Source organism: Giraffa tippelskirchi, chromosome 3 (genome assembly GCF_054371585.1).
Source record: "Giraffa tippelskirchi isolate mGirTip1 chromosome 3, T2T-mGirTip1v1.2.pri, whole genome shotgun sequence".
Taxonomy (NCBI): Eukaryota; Metazoa; Chordata; class Mammalia; order Artiodactyla; family Giraffidae; genus Giraffa; species Giraffa tippelskirchi.
This window is the reverse complement of record NC_137277.1, coordinates 175,589,983-175,605,641: the sequence shown is the minus strand read 5'-3', so window position 1 is coordinate 175,605,641 and position 15,659 is coordinate 175,589,983. Positions and strand designations below refer to the sequence as shown.

Genomic DNA, 15,659 nt, shown 5'->3' with positions numbered 1-15,659 from the left:
AATCTTTTATGTCCTTCGCAGGATGACAGAGCCTGTGAGCCAAGGTTGTGGGCACCCATTCTGTCCGCAGGGCAGGACCTGGGTCACACCCCTGGGCTCCACTTGCCACAGCTCCCATCCCCTCCTTCTCTGCAGAATGTGAGCCTGTGACTCACGCCAAACCTCAGTTCAGACCCAAGATGGTTACTAATTGCCCAGAAATTGTGGAGAACGACACCGTTCTTGTGCTTAAGGATAAGCAATAATGATGTCATCCATGTGGAATTGAATGGGTGGTTTATACGCACTTAAAAAGCAGCCTGACCTTGGGCAAGCTGCATAATCTCCAGGCCTTTTCCTCCTCCCTTGCCTGTAACAGGTGAATCCACCTGGTTCGGGGTGATGTGAGGACTTGAGGGAGGGAAGAAGGGGACACCTACATTCCTTGGCTGAACCATGGAGCAGGGCCAGATGTCAAGGCCCAAGAGCTTCTCCTGCCTGCCCCCTGCACCTCCCCCCCCCATTCCCAGGGACACCTGCCCAGCCTACAGGGTGGAGGCGCACCCCTCACCCACCACCACCACCCACCTCTCCCAAGCCAGAATCAGAAGTCAAAGATGTTTATTGTTCTATGGACACTTCTGAAAAGAGATCTAATTGAGAAAATATACAAAGCACTTCAAGAGTTTCATCTCCAGAGAGCACCAAAGTCTGACTGGAGGTGTCAGAGCCCTCCTCTTCAGGGCTCGGGGCTGAGAACGGTTAGCATATCGAACATCAGTAAAAACATGCAAAAGTGAGAAGGAAAAGCAAAGTAAACGCTGCATTCCCCCAAGCAGAGGGGGCCGGAATTCCAGAGAGGAGGCAGGGTTTACAAGTACCAGCTGGCTCTCCCTCCCCTCCCCCCGTTGGTTTCCTACAAGAGCTCTACCCCAGAGACAGCAGGGAGCCCCCCTCCCTCCGAAGGACCCACAGTGCATCCCTGCTCAGTGCTCAGCTGGCAGGGCCGCCCCTGGACAGAAGACACCCCCACTCTGTTGCTCTGTGGCTGTGGCCAGTGGGGATCCCGCATGTTCTCCTGGGGGGCCAGCGCCCCGAGCCCTGGCTCCTTCATTCTTTGGTTCCATCCAGAGATTGATTGTGCTTGACGGACTCATCTGAACCCCCCCCACCCCAAACTCCAGGCTCCCACAGGTGGGCTGAAGGCACTAACTGGAGTCCTGGGGACAGCCCCAGGACAGCCACCTTCTCTTGTGCTCTGCGGGGGCGGTCCATCCTTCCTTGGGCACATTCCCTCCATCCTCAGTTCAGGTCTGAGAGCTGGGAAGTAGGGGATGCATGCAGAGCATGCAAAAGGCCTTTTAGGCCCTTCCCAGCTGTGCAGACATTCCTGAACCCCACTCCACACCCCCTCACCCCATCCCTTCGCCAGAACCCCCATATGCCCGGTTCCTTCGGTCCTGTCCTTCCCCTTGGGCCACCAGTGCCGCTGTGGGCCAGGGCCCCAGGGACCTGACCTCAAGATGCGGGTCACAGAAACCATCCTGGGGCGTCCCCTCCCTCCCCCACACCCGAGAGGTCAGCAGAGGGGGAGGCCTTGAGAGGTCACAGCTCTGGTACAAGGAGGTGGGCAGGGCTGGAGAGAAATGGAGAGAGACACGTCACATCTACGGGGAAGGCGTCCAAAGTACAAGCTAAGCGAGGGGAAGGAGGCCAGAGAGTGGCCAGAAGAGAAAACGAAAGAGGGTGGGGCGGAGCCTGGAGGGTGGGGGCGGGGCTTCACACCACCCCGCAGATGAGCGTCTCCACCACGAAGGTGTTCTCAAAGTGGCGGATGGCGTTGCAGTTCTTGGCCTCTCGTTTGTTGATCCCTGGGAGAGAACAGAGAAAGCCTAGTGAGACCTGTGTCCTGGCCTAGAACTGGCTGGGCCACGAAGGCCACCAGACTCGGAGCCTGAGCAGGGTCTCAGGACCAGGGGTAGGGAGGCCCAGGAAATGACCCAGAGGCAGCATAGTAAAATGGCATGAGCACAATAGCCGGAGTCAGACCTCCTAGCTCTGCCACTTTCCTGCTGTGTGACCTCAGGGCTGTTTGTTGACGTCTCTGTGCCCCCCTTTCCTCATCTCTAAAAGGGGCAGCAAGAATAAAAGATGACAAGGATGATGATGGTGATGATGACTCACACTACCTTAGGAAGACACAGAGAGTGTAAAGCAGTGCCTGGAATGTAGTAAGTGCTCAGTTAACATTAGCTGTCATTACTGCTGCTGCAGTCCCAGCTCTCTGACAGCTGGTCTCCAGCTCTGGGGCCAGGCTCAGCTGGGCCGTGGTTTGGAGCACAGGGCAGGGGCCAAGGTGGGTGGAGATGGCCACTCACGCCTCCGGGTGGCCCGGCGCCGCAGGCGGTAGGTGTCCTTCCCGCTGCACAGGTGGTAGATGAAGGAGCCCAGGGCCTCCTTGTCGCTGACATGCTCCGTGACCACCATCTCCTCCTGGATGATGTACGTCTGTGGGAGGTAGGTCCCCCTCTGCAAAGGGAGAGTGGCCCAGCACCAGGTCAGTACCTGGGCCCAACCCTCGGGGTCCCCAACTGCCCACAGACTTCCCCACACCGACATCCTTCTGCTCACTCATCGAGTCCCCTCAGCACCTGAAATGCCCGTCCAACATGCCCACCCCTTTATCCAGAGACCACATGGCTCACCCTTCTGACTTCCCCGGGTACTTCCTGCACCTGCACTGCCAGTGTCATGTGTGTGTGGGCGTGTGCGTGTGTGGGCGTGTGCGTGTGTGGGCGTGGACGTGTGTGTGTGGGCCTGTGTGTGTGGGCCTGTGTGTGTGTGGACGTGTGTGTGGGCGTGTGTGTGTGGACGTGTGTGTGTGGACATGTGTGTGTGTGGGCATGTGTGCGTGTGGACATGTGTGGGCCTGTGTGTGTGGGCACGTGTGTGGGCGTGTGTGTGTGGACGTGTGTGTGTGAGTGTGTGTGTGCGTGCTCGCACACGCATGAGTCTGCCTCCCCACCCTAGGGGAAGTGCTCCTCTGAGGCGGGGCCCCGGTCTCCTCCCTGCACTGCTGACAATAGGGCAACATGGGGCACAGCCATGAATGCTAAGGAAGCTGGTCTCGGGGTTCTTAAGTGAGGGAGGCAGAAGTGGGGGGCTGGGGGGCAGAAAGGAGAGGCATTGACTCTGCGTGAGGGAGAAGGGAGCTGGAGGCAGAGGGACCGACTAAGGGTGCTGGGACCAGCTGACAGCAATGCCCAGGCACCCCCCCATCCCTGCTGGCCCTAGAAATCTCCCTTGTCTCATGGTGGTGGGGGGACAAGGGAGGGACGAGACGCTGCCGGGGTCCCGCTCACCTTCACATTCATGAGGAGCTCCCAGAAGTTGCGGGGGGGCAGTACGATGGTGGTGTTGAGCTCGATGACGTAGCACTTGTCCAGGGAGATGTCATGATAAGCGGTGAGACCCTGAGCAGAAAGGGGCCACATCAGTGTCTGCAGGTGAGGGCTTGGCCTTGGCGGGCTGTACGAGGTATGAATCCACAGTGCTCCCAGTGATGTACCCCGGATTCCTCAATATCTGGGTGGGGCTCCCTTCTCCCGCTCTCCTTTCCTAGGCTGTGTCTGTAGTAGATTCCACTCACTAGATGAAAACACTATCAAATGCTTCAGTTATGAGAAGGATTCTTCTCGGGAGGTTACACAGCTGAGGTCTGAGAATCAGGGTAACGTCCCGACTATGTATCTTATCAAACCTGGGAGGTCTGGCCACCCCTGTGGGCCGCTGGGACCCTCAGTGAGATGCTCCTCTCCACCCCCGAGTGCTGCATCTTGATAAGATGTCAACGTGGAAAGAGCTTATTAAAAGGAACACTGGCCTCGCCCGTGAGAGCCAGCGTCTGCAGGTGTCAGGCGGCCCAGGAGAAAATCAACCATGATGAGTTCAGTCAGTGAAAACTGCAAGAACTACATGATAAAAGTGGGGTCTCTAAACCCCTGATGGAGTTAAACCATAGACGTCTGCGCCACGGTTTGTACTACACGGTATATACTCCAAGTTTGTACAAAGGGTGTGGGCATTCTCCGTTCACGTCTGTTGCTCCTCCTGGTGCCCGCTTGCCACCCCCGCCCCGGGCCCTGGCCAGCCTCACCCGCTGAAAGTCGTGGATGATGTCTGCAGGGTCGCCGCCCCCAAACTGGGGCACGGGCACATTGATGCGCTCGTAGTTCTCCTCGAGGTAGATCTTCACGTCCTCCTCCAGCTCCATGCGACTGTGGACCTGGGAGGACAGGGAGTCCTCGTAGAGGACGCCGCAGTGGAAGAAGTTGTCTTGGGCCAGCTGAGCAAGGCAGGGAGTGGGGCGAGAGAGAGAGAGACAACCTGGTCACACAGTGCCCTCCGCGAGGCCCCTGCTGCCTGCCCAACCACTCCTGGCTCCGAAGGCCTGAGGAAGAGGGGAGGGTGGGGCTGGGATGCCCATTTCACAGATGGAGAAACTGAGGAACACGGGAGTCAGGGAGGGTGAGCCGGGTGTGCCAGTTCCTAGGAGGCTGATTTCGCTGAGGCTCAGTTTCCTCATCTGTAAAACAAAGTGACCCCTTAGACCCCTTCTGCCCCTCGAGTCCATGAGTCTATGGTGGTGAAAGGGGATGGACCAGTGGGAGGACAGATACCTGAGAAAGAGCCTGGGGTGGGAGTGGGGTGCCACCCTCCACTGCCACCAGGGGATGCCCGCCCACCCTTCCTGCTGCCTCTGCAGGGGGCCCTGGAGACCTTGGAGGGCCAGGAGGAAGGGGGAGGGACAGAGAGGCAGCCTTGTTATCAGATGCTGGTGGCAAACCCCGCCCCCCTCCCCCCCTCCCCAAGCTGTGTTCAACCTCACACAAGCCCCACCACCTCCCCGGACCTGGGCCTCCTGAGAAACCTTGACAAACACAGTGTCCCCCATTTGAGGGGCCCACTTATCACTCCATCAACAAGGGAAGGGAAGTGGCCGGGCGCAACCAAGGCCACGTGACTGACTGGTGGCCGCGGGGGGGCCCCCCTCTGGCTCCTCCAGGTTGTGACAGGCAGATGCTCCTTTCTGTTTCAGCTGCGCTCTCCCGGGAGGGTGAATCATCACCCGTGAATCATACTGTCCCAGGGATCCCAGGGCGCAGGCGTGAGGCTGCTCTGAGGTTCCCATGCCCTGAGAACCAGGCATGAGTTGGGGCTGCGATCAGAGGGGAAGTCCAGGACAGGGGCACAGCTGCAACTGGAAAAGGCCCCAGAAAGCGAAAACCAGGAACCAGGGGGAAAGCAAGTCATGGGGGAGGGGAGGATGCCAAACAAAAGGGGAAGTGGGTGGGTGTGAGGGAGCTGAGGTTTCAAGGGGAAAGTCACCCGGACTGCAAGCTCTTCAGTGAATTCCACCCTAGAGAAACTGGGTGATGAGGAAGTCAAGGCCCAGGGCTGGCAATTCCCAGCCTTTTGGTCACTGAGATTCCCCACGTTGTTATGTTTATGGTCATTAAGCAAACTTTCATTGAACTACCTTCTCTTCTGAGAACTTGGGGGCCCTGCCTCCCTTCTCAGGCCTGGGCAGATGACAAGGCTGCTGTGACCACGGCCAGGTCTCCGGCCCAGCTTTGTGCCCAGATGGCCTGGGCGAGCAGATGACCGGGTGTGATTGTGGGTGGGGGCCACCCTTACGGGAGGTGGAGGTGACTGTAAGCCACCCTCCGCCTTTCATGGGTTGTAGCCCAGAACGGGAATTCCTTGAAGCACAACCTGCAGGGCACAGGGGGCCGGGCTCTGAAGGACCTGCAGAGTTTTAGTTTCTGCTGCACCCCGAGTTTCTGGTGCTGATGCTCTGGGGTCACGGTGGGGAGGGGCTGCCGGCTTCACAGCCCAGATGCTACTCCCGGCTCCCCCATCACGGACTGTACTCCCGGGAGAGCTGTCAGCTTCAGATGTGTCCAAAGAGACAGGTAAGGCCACTCCTCCAGACTCCACGGCAGTCAGAGGATGGGACCCAAGTCCTGTCTCCTGGACCAAGACCAGGGAGGAGGAGGAGGCTGTGCATCTTCTAGGCTTGTGGGGCATGCCTCCCACCTGAGGGGTGGGGTGTTCACTTCCTTCTCTAAAGGCCACTGTTTCTCCCCACCTCCCTCTACCCACCTCACCTGAGCCAGGAAGAAGTATCTGTAGATGTAGACGGAGGCGAACACCAGGCCCATGAGCAGCACGACCATGCCCATCGACAGGTAGCACACGCCACCCACGGAGCTTCCCTTCTTGTAGCGGTGGTAGGGGGGCCGCTCCTCCTGCGGACAGCAGTGCGGGGTCAGCCTCATGACCCTGAGGTCAGCGGTCCTGTGTCCGCTGGGGATCCCTCCTGCCCCCCCTTTCCCAAAGTGAGGCCTCATCCTGCTGGCTGGCAAGGAGCCTGGGGGGCAGAGGCAGGGGAGGGCAATGCTCGGGACACACAGAGCATCATCTGAAAAGAGAGGAAGCATCTCCAGGCCCCCAGCTCTTCCCTCTAAAGAGAAACTGAGCCCCACCTGGAAGCCACATAAAATGACCCACAGGGACTCAGCAAGAGTATTCTGAAGACCCTATGCCATTAGTCCCCTTCATTATACCAGCTGTGACCACAGTAGATTCTCTCAAACTGGGGATGGTGATGGTGGGAAAGCACAGATGTGACCTTGATGACCACGCCAGGCCTCGGAACCTGTAGGAACCAGGGTGCACCGGGCAGGTTGGGAGCTGCTGCGTCAGACCAAGGAGGTTCCCAGCAGCTCACTGGTGGGAACAGGGCTCTGGGAGGCCCACAGGGTCTGGGCACGCGTGCTTGTCCCCTTCGGCCACCTTGGGCAGAGAGCAGTCTGCTGGGCAGCGATGGAATCACCGGGCACTGGTGTGGAGCAGGCTGTCAGGAGCAGAGCCCGGGGGGTAGAGTCTAGAGGCTTCTGGAAGCCAGGGCCCCTCTGCCGGGACAGAAACGTCGCTGTGGCGGCCAGGGCAGGAGGTTCCTGGAAACACCCTCTCTGGGGAGCCAGGCCCCGGTTCAGGACAAGTAGTTATAGGGTTGCCAAGGAGAGGTAAACCATCCCGACCCAACTCTGGTCCACACCCGTCTGGGCCAGCGGCCGGAGGTGGGTGTGTAACTCAACAACCCTGCTCTCCCCAGAGCACTGGACTGAGAGTCTAGGGACTTGGGGCTCTTACCCAGCTGTGTGGCCTTGGCCATCGCTCATCTTTATGCCTGTCACCCCTGTCCTACCCCAGGCCTCATTCACCCTGGAGACCTTGCGAAGGCCCAGGCCTGGCTCTGCCTCCAGAGTCTACCATTCAACCCCGCCTCTATGGTGTCTGGATGCAGCTGGGTGAGGATAGGGGCCAGTACCCCGCTCTACCCCCAACCTCAGGGAGCTGAGGCAGAGTTGGGGGGTGCAGAGGGGAGGCCAGAGCCTGGACCTCCTCACGAACTGTCTGCTTAGCTCTCTGTGTGTTTCCACTCTTCACCCTGCAGCCGGGTGGCCGGGAGTGTAGACACAGTTCAGGTCCAAGTTGCCCAGGACAGGCCCTTACTTCAGTGCACAGAGGGGGCCCAGCCTGGAAGGGGTGGGGTGCAGGCCTGCTGTGCTTCGGGCACATGGGAGGGTGGGACCGGGGCCTCAGGGAGCAGAAGGGCGTCCCCTGTGGGGCCGGGTGAAGCCTCCTGCCTGGGGCTCTCTCCTCTCCCCACACTCTTCCTGCAGGAAAGTGAAAGTGAAGTCGCTCAGTCGTGTCCAACTCTTTGCGACCCCATGGACTGTAGCCTACCAGGCTCCTCAGTCCATGGAATTTTCCAGGCAAGAGTTCTGGAGTGGGCTGCCATTTCCTTTTCCAGGGGATCTTCCTGACCCAGGGACTGAACCCAGGTCTCCTGCACTGCAGGCATACCAAATGCCTGAAAGACGTGCCCCCATCTCTAGGCACACGTATCACCAGGCCAGTGACCCCACCCTACCCCCTCTGCCTTCAGTACCCTGGGATGGAGACAGAGGATGGAGAGGTACCCCTGTCCATCCCGTCCCCCCTCACAGGCTGGGCTATCTGCAGCCTGGGGCCTCTCCCCACCCTGGCCCTGCTGCGGGGCCCCTGTGATCTGAAGAAGCACCTGGTGAGACCACCCGCCTAGCTGGCATCTCCCCAGCACCCCGGGGCTCCCTGGCAGCGCTGACCAAGGTCACTAGTGCATGTGGCCACTGCCCACAGGACAGCTGCCAGCAGTGGGTGGGGGGCTGCAAGGGCTTTGACTCTCCAATGGGCTCCCAGGATCAGCCCGGGATAGGGTGACCGACAGCTGAGCATGGCCAGTGACTCAAAGGAACAAGCCACCCAAGGGGCTCCAGCCATCCTAAGCAGGTCCCCAGGAAAGGTGGGTGACCCAAAAGATAGGCCAGGCGCCACACCCCCTGCGAATCCTGCCCTGGGGATACAACGTTTGTATTCAGTGAGACGGGTGGGGCTGCAGAAGCCAGAGGTGCCCCCAGCAGGGCACGTGTAGGGAGCCTCTGACCCTCCAATGGTCCTCCTGTGAAACGTGAACAGACTCTTTCTGACAGCGTTTTGTCGGGATTAAAGTAGACACAGGCCCTGAAAGCCCTTCGTAAAGGATCAAGTGTTAGATAAAAATAGCAGGTCTTTATCAGCTAAACCCTTCCTTTTTAGGGCCACCACCGCAGCCAGCTGTCAAGGCTGTACTGTGGCCATGCTTTGCTCCAGAGAAGCAAAAGCAAGCCTGTGAGAATTGCTCTTAAAAAAAAAAACAAACAGAAAACAACCCAACAAAAAAAGAGTCAGTGGTTATAAAGCAAGAGCCCAGGGGCCTGTCCACAATTGAAGTTCAGGGACAAGGTGAGGCCTACCAGTTTTACAGCTGCCTTTCAGCTCCTGGCTGGGGCAGGTGCCAGGAGGAGGGGCTGGGCAGGGCACCGAGGTGGGGAGAGAGGTCATTAAGGATGGCAAGGGAGGAGGGGCCCCAGAGGAAAGTGAAGCCAGGCTAGTGTGGCCAAGAAGGACAGTCTCCAGCCAGAACCCCTTGATGCCCTACCCCCATGTCCTCATATGTCTCTGTGGGGGTCCCTGTGAAGGCTTGGGACACCCCCACAACCTTTCCTAGACGTGAAGTGGACAGTGGTTTCCGATCCTGCTTCCCACGTGGTACAGTGGTAAAGAACCTGCCTGCCAATGTAGGAGATACAAGTGATGCGGGTTGGATCCCTGTGTCGGGAAGATTCCCTGGAGCAGGCAATGGCAACCCACTCTAGCATTCTTGGCTGGAGGATCCCATGGACAGAGGAGCCTGGCGGGCTGAAGTCCATGGGGTAGCAAAGAACTGGACACAGCTGAGCACACATACACATCCTGCCCCTACTAACGGTCCTGAGTGCACACCCATGGCTCACACCCTGCTCCCCTCCCTACCCGACACCCCTCCGCCCTGGCATTCCGCGGGCCAACTCCCCAGGAGCATCATGGCTGAGCAGTGGCGATTGGGGAAAGCAGACCCACAGGCCGCTGGTGTCCCAGCTTCCAGACAGAGGTACCGGGAGGTAAAGCCCCACAGGGGTGGGCTGCCCTCCGAGGCCTCTGGGGAACCTGGGCCGGAACCAGGGCCTCACCCTTAGGATCCTAACTGCTCAGCGCACCCAGGATGTCGGCCGAGGGGGCTCCTTCCCGAAGTCGCCCCCCCAGCTGCTTCACCTGTCTTGCTGGAGCCCCAGGAGAATACCTGCCCTCATATGGAGCAGTTACCCCCCAGCCAGGCTTTTGGGGGCTTCCAGAAAGCAGGAAAAGACAGTTTCCACAGCAGCTGGGCGTCCCGGGCAACAGGCCTCGCTGTGTGCTTGTGTGGAGGATGTGGGCCACGTGTCTGGGACCCGGGAGGGGCCCAGGCCTCGGATGGCCTGTCTCACAGAGCTCGCGGTGGTGTTCACTAAATGCTTTGGCAAAGCCAGGGCCTCAACAGTCAGCCAACTGAAGCATTAACTCAGAAGACCCCTCCCCCCAACCCCCTGCCCCAGGGCTCGTGGAGAGAGCTCCCAGCGACTTTCCCTTAGTAATAATGTCCAGAATAGCTGCAAGCGGAAACTCCAGTTGCAGGCTGCTCGGAGGAGGGTGGCAGGGGAGCCAGAAATGCACCCACTGTGGGCCCAGACCAACGGCCATGGCCGGGGTCCCCACCCTCATCTCCCTAGCACCATTCCTTCTTCCTGAGCATCTTTCTTTCCCAGGCTGCAGACCACAGAGATGAGGCCACCAGTGAGAGAGACGCTGTGTGTGTGGGTGAGAGAGAGAGAGAGAAACAGAAGCCTCGCAGGGGTAAGGGGGCTGGGCCTCCTCACAGAGCTGTGCTCGGAAGTGCTGGGAAGTGCAGACATCAGCGGGGTGAATGCTGAGTCGTGAACCCTCCATCAGTGAAACCCAGGGTGGCCCAGGGACCCACTGCTGCCCCAGGAAGGGGCTGGAGAACAGCTCCCCCCACAACCCTCTGCTCTGCTCCTGACAGTCAAGGGGAGACCCCAGAGAACAAAGGCTGGGGAAGACAGACGCAGAGCCACAGGGCGCTCCTGGGGGACACGGTTCACCAGGCGCTGGCTGTGCTCCCCTGGTCTCACCAGAAACATTTTTTTTCTGGTAAGAGAAACTCATCGTCCGCGGCAATCTGCTGACAGCCTGGAAGGGCTGAGGGGAGCACGAAGCAGAGAGGGAAAGAAGAGAGAAAGCAGAAAAAAGTCACCATGGCCCAAGTCCAGATGCCAGAGCCCCTCAGGGAAGGCCCAGGGCGGGCGGGCAGGAGGAGCAGGAGCACCCAGCCACGGAGGTCCTCTTAGCCCAGCCCGCGGGGCCGGTGGGAGGGGAGGGGAGGGGGCCCCGGGACCAAGGACACAGCCCTGCTCCACCCTCTGGGCTGGTTAGGGGACCCCCTCAACCACTCCGGGAGACCCAGCTCCCTCCTGCCAAGGACCTGAGGCTGGGAGGTGGAAAGTGAAATCTGATCCCCAGGTATGTGGGCTGGGGGAGGGGGTGACATTAATCAAAGGCCAAAGCCAAGGAGAAAATTACAGCACTGGGAAGATGGCTGTATTGACCTCGCTTCTCTCCTCTTGTGGGCCCCCAGCCCAATCGTTCGAGTCTGTACATGCCCACACCTGGCTCTGTGAATGCATGCGTGTGTGTGTGTAACACACGGGTGAGCAAAGACACAGGCAGATGGTGGGGAGAGGGGAACTGGGCTGAGAGGCCTAGGGCTGGCCAGAGGGTGCTAAGAGGGGCGCTTCCCGTCCAGCCCACTTTCCGAGCTGGCTTCCGGCCAGCTGCCCATCAGTGCAGGCAACTCATTATCTCAGAGGCAAGCACCATGTGGGGAGGGTGAGTAGCTGGAGGCCCAGATGGGCCTCCACCCCCATCCCTTCCCGGCCCCCACCAAGGCACTTCCTTCCAGCAGCAGGTCTGGGGACAAAATCCTCCTTGTTTCACTTTTCTGCAGAGAAGCAGAGGGAGGCCCACAGCGAGGATGCTACTACCCCTAGCCTGGTCCCGGGAGCCTGCACTCAGGTTGACATTTTACTGTGATAGCTTAGAGGGTGGCTTTATGGGGGAGAGGCACTCAGGAACGCCTCTGTTCATCAGTTGGTCCTTCCAAGGCTTTAAGTCTTATTTTTGATTCAGTTCAGTGCTCAGGGATGGTTCCAGGGTCACCCCCAGCTGGAAGAGACTTTCTAATAAGCTTTCCTCTGACAGCCCATCTAGTTCAGACGGTAAAGGATCTGCCTGCAATGCGGGACACCTGGGTTCGATCCCTGGGTCAGGAAGATCCCATGGAGAAGGGAATGGCAACCAACTCCAGTATTCTTGCCTGGGAAATCCCATGGACAGAGGAGCCTGGCGGGCTAGAGCCCACAGGGTTGCAAAGAGTCAGACTGAACGAAGAACACTCGCTCTAATAGACTGAGCAACTAACACTTCCACATTCTGACAACCCATCAGCACGGGACCAACCCAAACGCCCTGTCTTGGTGAAGCAGCCCCTGCTCATGCTGTCCTGGGCTACTGTAAATTCTAGGCACCTCCTGAACATAATTACTGGTGAGGCAGGTCGCCATGGTGGGGGTAGCTTGCTCTATATCAGGCACTGGATGTGGGGGCAATGTGCCCACTGGCCGGTCAAGGCCACAAGAAGTTAAAAGAAGTGAACTCTCTTCCCAAGGCCCAATTCCATCAGGGGACTGGCAGAGCCAACCCCCGAAAACCTCCCCTGATCCCGCAGGGCTGGGGAGCTGTGAAAGTTTATTAATAAACAGATCTGATGTAAAGGTGTTGGAGTATTAATCCTCCTCCTGGGGCCCCATGGCTCCTCCTTGCCAGTTAACAGTGAGGGGACCCTGCCTAACTAACAAGGTTTGCTGGGGGGAGGGAGGGGGGCGGGAAGCACACTCAGCAGGCTCAAGGCCACTGCAAACAACCCCCAGGGAAGAAGATGTTGATATTTCCATTTCATGCTGGGTGAGGGGGAAGAGAGAACGCTGGACTTGGGAGCCAGAAGCTGGATGTCAGATACTGCCAAGGTGATGCTGGCATCCGCCATCCCGCCCAACACCACGAGCAGGCTGCACTGGAGAATGTGCGGCTCCTGCGAAATCCGGCAGACCTTCTGATGGAGTTTGAATTGCATCCTCCCACTGTCTGGCTGGTCCTCCCTCTTGCCTGAATCCTGTAGCTCTGGGCGTCAGGGTCCAGTTTTTCAGGGCTCAAATGGGTGCCTGGCCCTGGGAGAAGCAGCTGGGAGAAGAAAGGGGTGAGCGTCCTGCACTCTCTGAGGGCAGAGAGGGAGGAAGGAGGTTTAAAGAGCCTCTTGCAAACTTTAAAAGCTGCAGGCCAGACCTTCAAATAGGAAATGTCCCCTTCCCATCCAAGCATCAGAAGAAGATGGAGCTGCTCTGATCCAGGCTGCAGAGCAAACCCCCCAACCCAGCCCGGGTGGTTACTGATGTCGCAGTGACCACGCCAGGGCAGGGGAGCTCGCCAGGGCTCTTCCTGGAATTCGGCACTCAGGGAATCTTTGCTCTGGTGTGTGACCCACCTCTGATCACCCTCTCCTGTGTCCCCTTCTTCCAGGGCACAGGTTATTCTGCAGCACCCGGCCTGCCATACCCCAGCAAGGTTTAGTTGGAGCCATCAATTTGGGGAGGGGCCTTGGCGCTGAGGAAGACATCCCAGTAGCCAGCAACGGGACAGGCGGCGTAGACACCTTTGCCGGGGCCACTCCAGAGCCAGACTGAACCAAACTCTCCCTCCCCTCCTAGCCCGCCACGCGTCCGGCCCCCCCTGGGCCCTCCCCGGGTCGGACTCCTCGCAGCTCAGACAGTTTTCCACGGGCGGAAATGCCTCCTCTACCCCAGGCCCGAGGGAAAGAGGAGGAGGGGAGCTGGCGGGGGCGGGGTGCACCGAGGTCCGCCCCCACAAAGCGCAGCCTCCGGGATGGAGGGCACCGGGCACCGCAGGCTGGACGGGGTAGCCCAGAGCTCCAGGGAGCCGGGAGAGGAAGGAAGAGGAGCGCAGGGAGGCCCAGGCGGCCCGCGGTGGGGTGGGATCAGGGCACCCAACCTCGAAACCCCGAATCTCGAATCCCGGACGTGCGGCCAGGCGAGTTCTGGTTTATTTTCATTTCATGTCTCAACACTTTCTGGTCCACTAATTCAGGTGCGGACTAACAGCACATCCCTCGCCTCCCCCACCCCTCACCCCAGCAGTCTCCCGTTTGGGACGAAATCCACAGTCCCTCCCCCTTCGTTGGCACCAGACACCCCCATCTCCTTTATTCCCCACCAATCACAACCCACCACCCTACTTTGGGGAAAACAATGTCCAACTCTCCTCCCATCCCCCACCTGGGGACTCGACCCGCGGCCCCTCCTCCCTGATTGGAACCAGAAGCCTATACCCCCCACCAACATTCCTCGAACTTCTTCGGACCAGCCCCCTCCCCGCTTTGGGGACCAGGCGCCTAGGGACCCCCTCCACTTTTGGAAGAGATCTGGAGCTCTTCCCCACCTGGGACAGCTACCGGACCCCCTCCCATTCTTCAGACTTAATGCTTTCGGCTGCCGCTGAATGCCGAGACCCAAGCCCCCTCCCCACTTCGGGATGGGAAGACCCATCCCGGACTCCCAGCCCCCGCCCCTCGGCTCCAGACGCCGGTGTCCCGATGCGCCTCGGGCAGTCGCCGGAGGCGGCCGGGCGAGCTTCGGTCCCCTGCACCTCCCGCCGCCCGAGATCCCCGGCCCTTCTCACCCGAGCCGGCGTCAGCAGGATCTCAGCGGCCGGGGCGGGCGCTGGGGCCGAGGCCGAGGCCGAAGCCTTGTCGGCCTTGTCGCCCTTGATGCCGGCCACCGCCGGCTGGAAGCTGATCTTTACCATGGCTGCGCCGGCCCGAGCGTCCGCCCTGCAGCCTCCGCCCTAGCAAAAGCCACTCGGTGCAGCCTCTCTCGGTAGCACCGCCGCTCGGCTCTCCGCAGGCACCGGAAGTTTGGATCTCTTTCGGGTCCTTTTCTCTAACCCCACCCCCAGCCCTCTCCGCCCCCCGCCCGCTCCCCTCCACCCCAAGGGAGGGCCTTGGCGCCAGCCGCGCCTGCGCCCCCTTCCCGCGGTCGGGGCTCGCAGTGACCCCTGCCGGGCGCGCTGCTCCAACCTGGGAACATCTGAGGTTCCCGCAACCGCTCACTCACTCACTCAGTCCGTCCATCCATCCATCCATCCATGCATGCATCCATCCGTACGTCCAATCAGGCACGAACTCTGTCCCCCTCCGCCGCCGCCTTATCCCTTCCAGCTGCTTCTCCAAGACCAGCATCCTCAGAATACACAGTCTTTGTTGAAACCGTGTTTGCCGGGCAAAAGGCATCTTCTAGACAAATTCTCCATTCCCTTTACCCCACTTCCTATCCCCTTCGGAAATGCTGGAGTCCCCGGTGTACCTGGTCCCACCGCTCCCTCCTCCCGCTTCCTCTTCCGACGTGTCCTGGGCCCTGCGAGGAGGCTTCAGGGCCAGGTGCCTAACTGCCTTCGTCCTGCCTGTTGCACGCATCTACACCTCCTTCATTCTCCATCAGCCTTTCCCCCTCATCCTTAGTCCCTGCAGAACCTTCCTGACGGCCTCTGGGGGTGAATGTGGAGCACCAAGCGAGTAGAGAAATGAAGACAGCCCCTGTTCTTTGACTCTCTTGGTTACCTGCAGTAAGGGTCCTGTGGGCCATTTCTTAACCACCCAGGGGGATTCTGGCAAGTGTGATGGAAAGATCCGCAGGACAGGGTATCTAGAGGCTCATTCCTCATCTTGGGATGGCTTTGGGATGCTCGCCACGCCCTCCCCCGTGACTCCTCCCACTCTCTTGTGTGGGGCGGCCAGGATTGGCCCCAGGGAAAGGTGTCCTGGAATCACCCCCTGCAACAGTTCATTTAGCAACTAAAATCCCAAATGTGAATTTTTACCTGTGTTTTACTTCTTTCTCCAAATTGAATCGTTGTGTGCTGTTCTTAAAAGACATCTGGTTTATTACAATGTAAAGCACTGGCCATTTATGGCTTACCATCATAATTAAGCCCTAGTAGTTCAGTGGATCACTGCTGAAATGCACTGGTCT

The 15,659-nt window shown here is 59.3% G+C and overlaps 2 protein-coding genes across 5 annotated transcripts; both read right to left on the bottom strand.

Annotated features, from left to right (window-relative positions):
* Nucleotides 1-583: 583 nt before the first annotated feature.
* On the bottom strand, nt 584-1,640 carry LOC145540503 (uncharacterized; the record flags this gene model as incomplete). Its single annotated transcript, XM_081574993.1, is given in 3 exon segments — nt 584-1,193; nt 1,195-1,255; nt 1,393-1,640. Coding segments are annotated over 3 exon segments (537 nt in total), but the record flags the coding sequence as incomplete, so codon positions are not given.
* Nucleotides 584-14,530, bottom strand: ITM2C (integral membrane protein 2C). 4 transcript variants are annotated; one of them, XM_081585592.1, is made up of 6 exons: nt 14,311-14,530; nt 6,150-6,290; nt 4,136-4,324; nt 3,342-3,452; nt 2,358-2,508; nt 584-1,850 (listed from the first exon to the last, which is right to left on the bottom strand). In XM_081585592.1, exons 1-6 carry the CDS (start codon nt 14,434-14,436, stop codon nt 1,759-1,761), a joined length of 810 nt encoding a protein of 269 aa, XP_081441718.1. In that variant the 5' UTR covers nt 14,437-14,530; the 3' UTR covers nt 584-1,758. The 4 variants fall into 4 exon arrangements, with proteins under 4 accessions (XP_081441718.1, XP_081441719.1, XP_081441721.1 ...); XM_081585593.1 differs by having other exon boundaries at nt 14,371-14,530; XM_081585595.1 differs by lacking the exon at nt 3,342-3,452.
* Nucleotides 14,531-15,659: the final 1,129 nt, after the last annotated feature.

Excerpts from the sequence above, each read along its gene's own strand:
- ITM2C (XM_081585592.1), bottom strand. The coding sequence starts at position 14,436 with ATGGTAAAGATCAGCTTCCAGCCGGCGGTGGCCGGCATCAAGGGCGAC. Across the intron at positions 4,325-6,149 it reads GATACTTCTTCCTGGCTCAG|CTGGCCCAAGACAACTTCTT; the intron begins GTGAGGTGGGTA and ends TGCCTTGCTCAG. Across the intron at positions 3,453-4,135 it reads TCATCCACGACTTTCAGCGG|GGTCTCACCGCTTATCATGA; the intron begins GTGAGGCTGGCC and ends CTTTCTGCTCAG.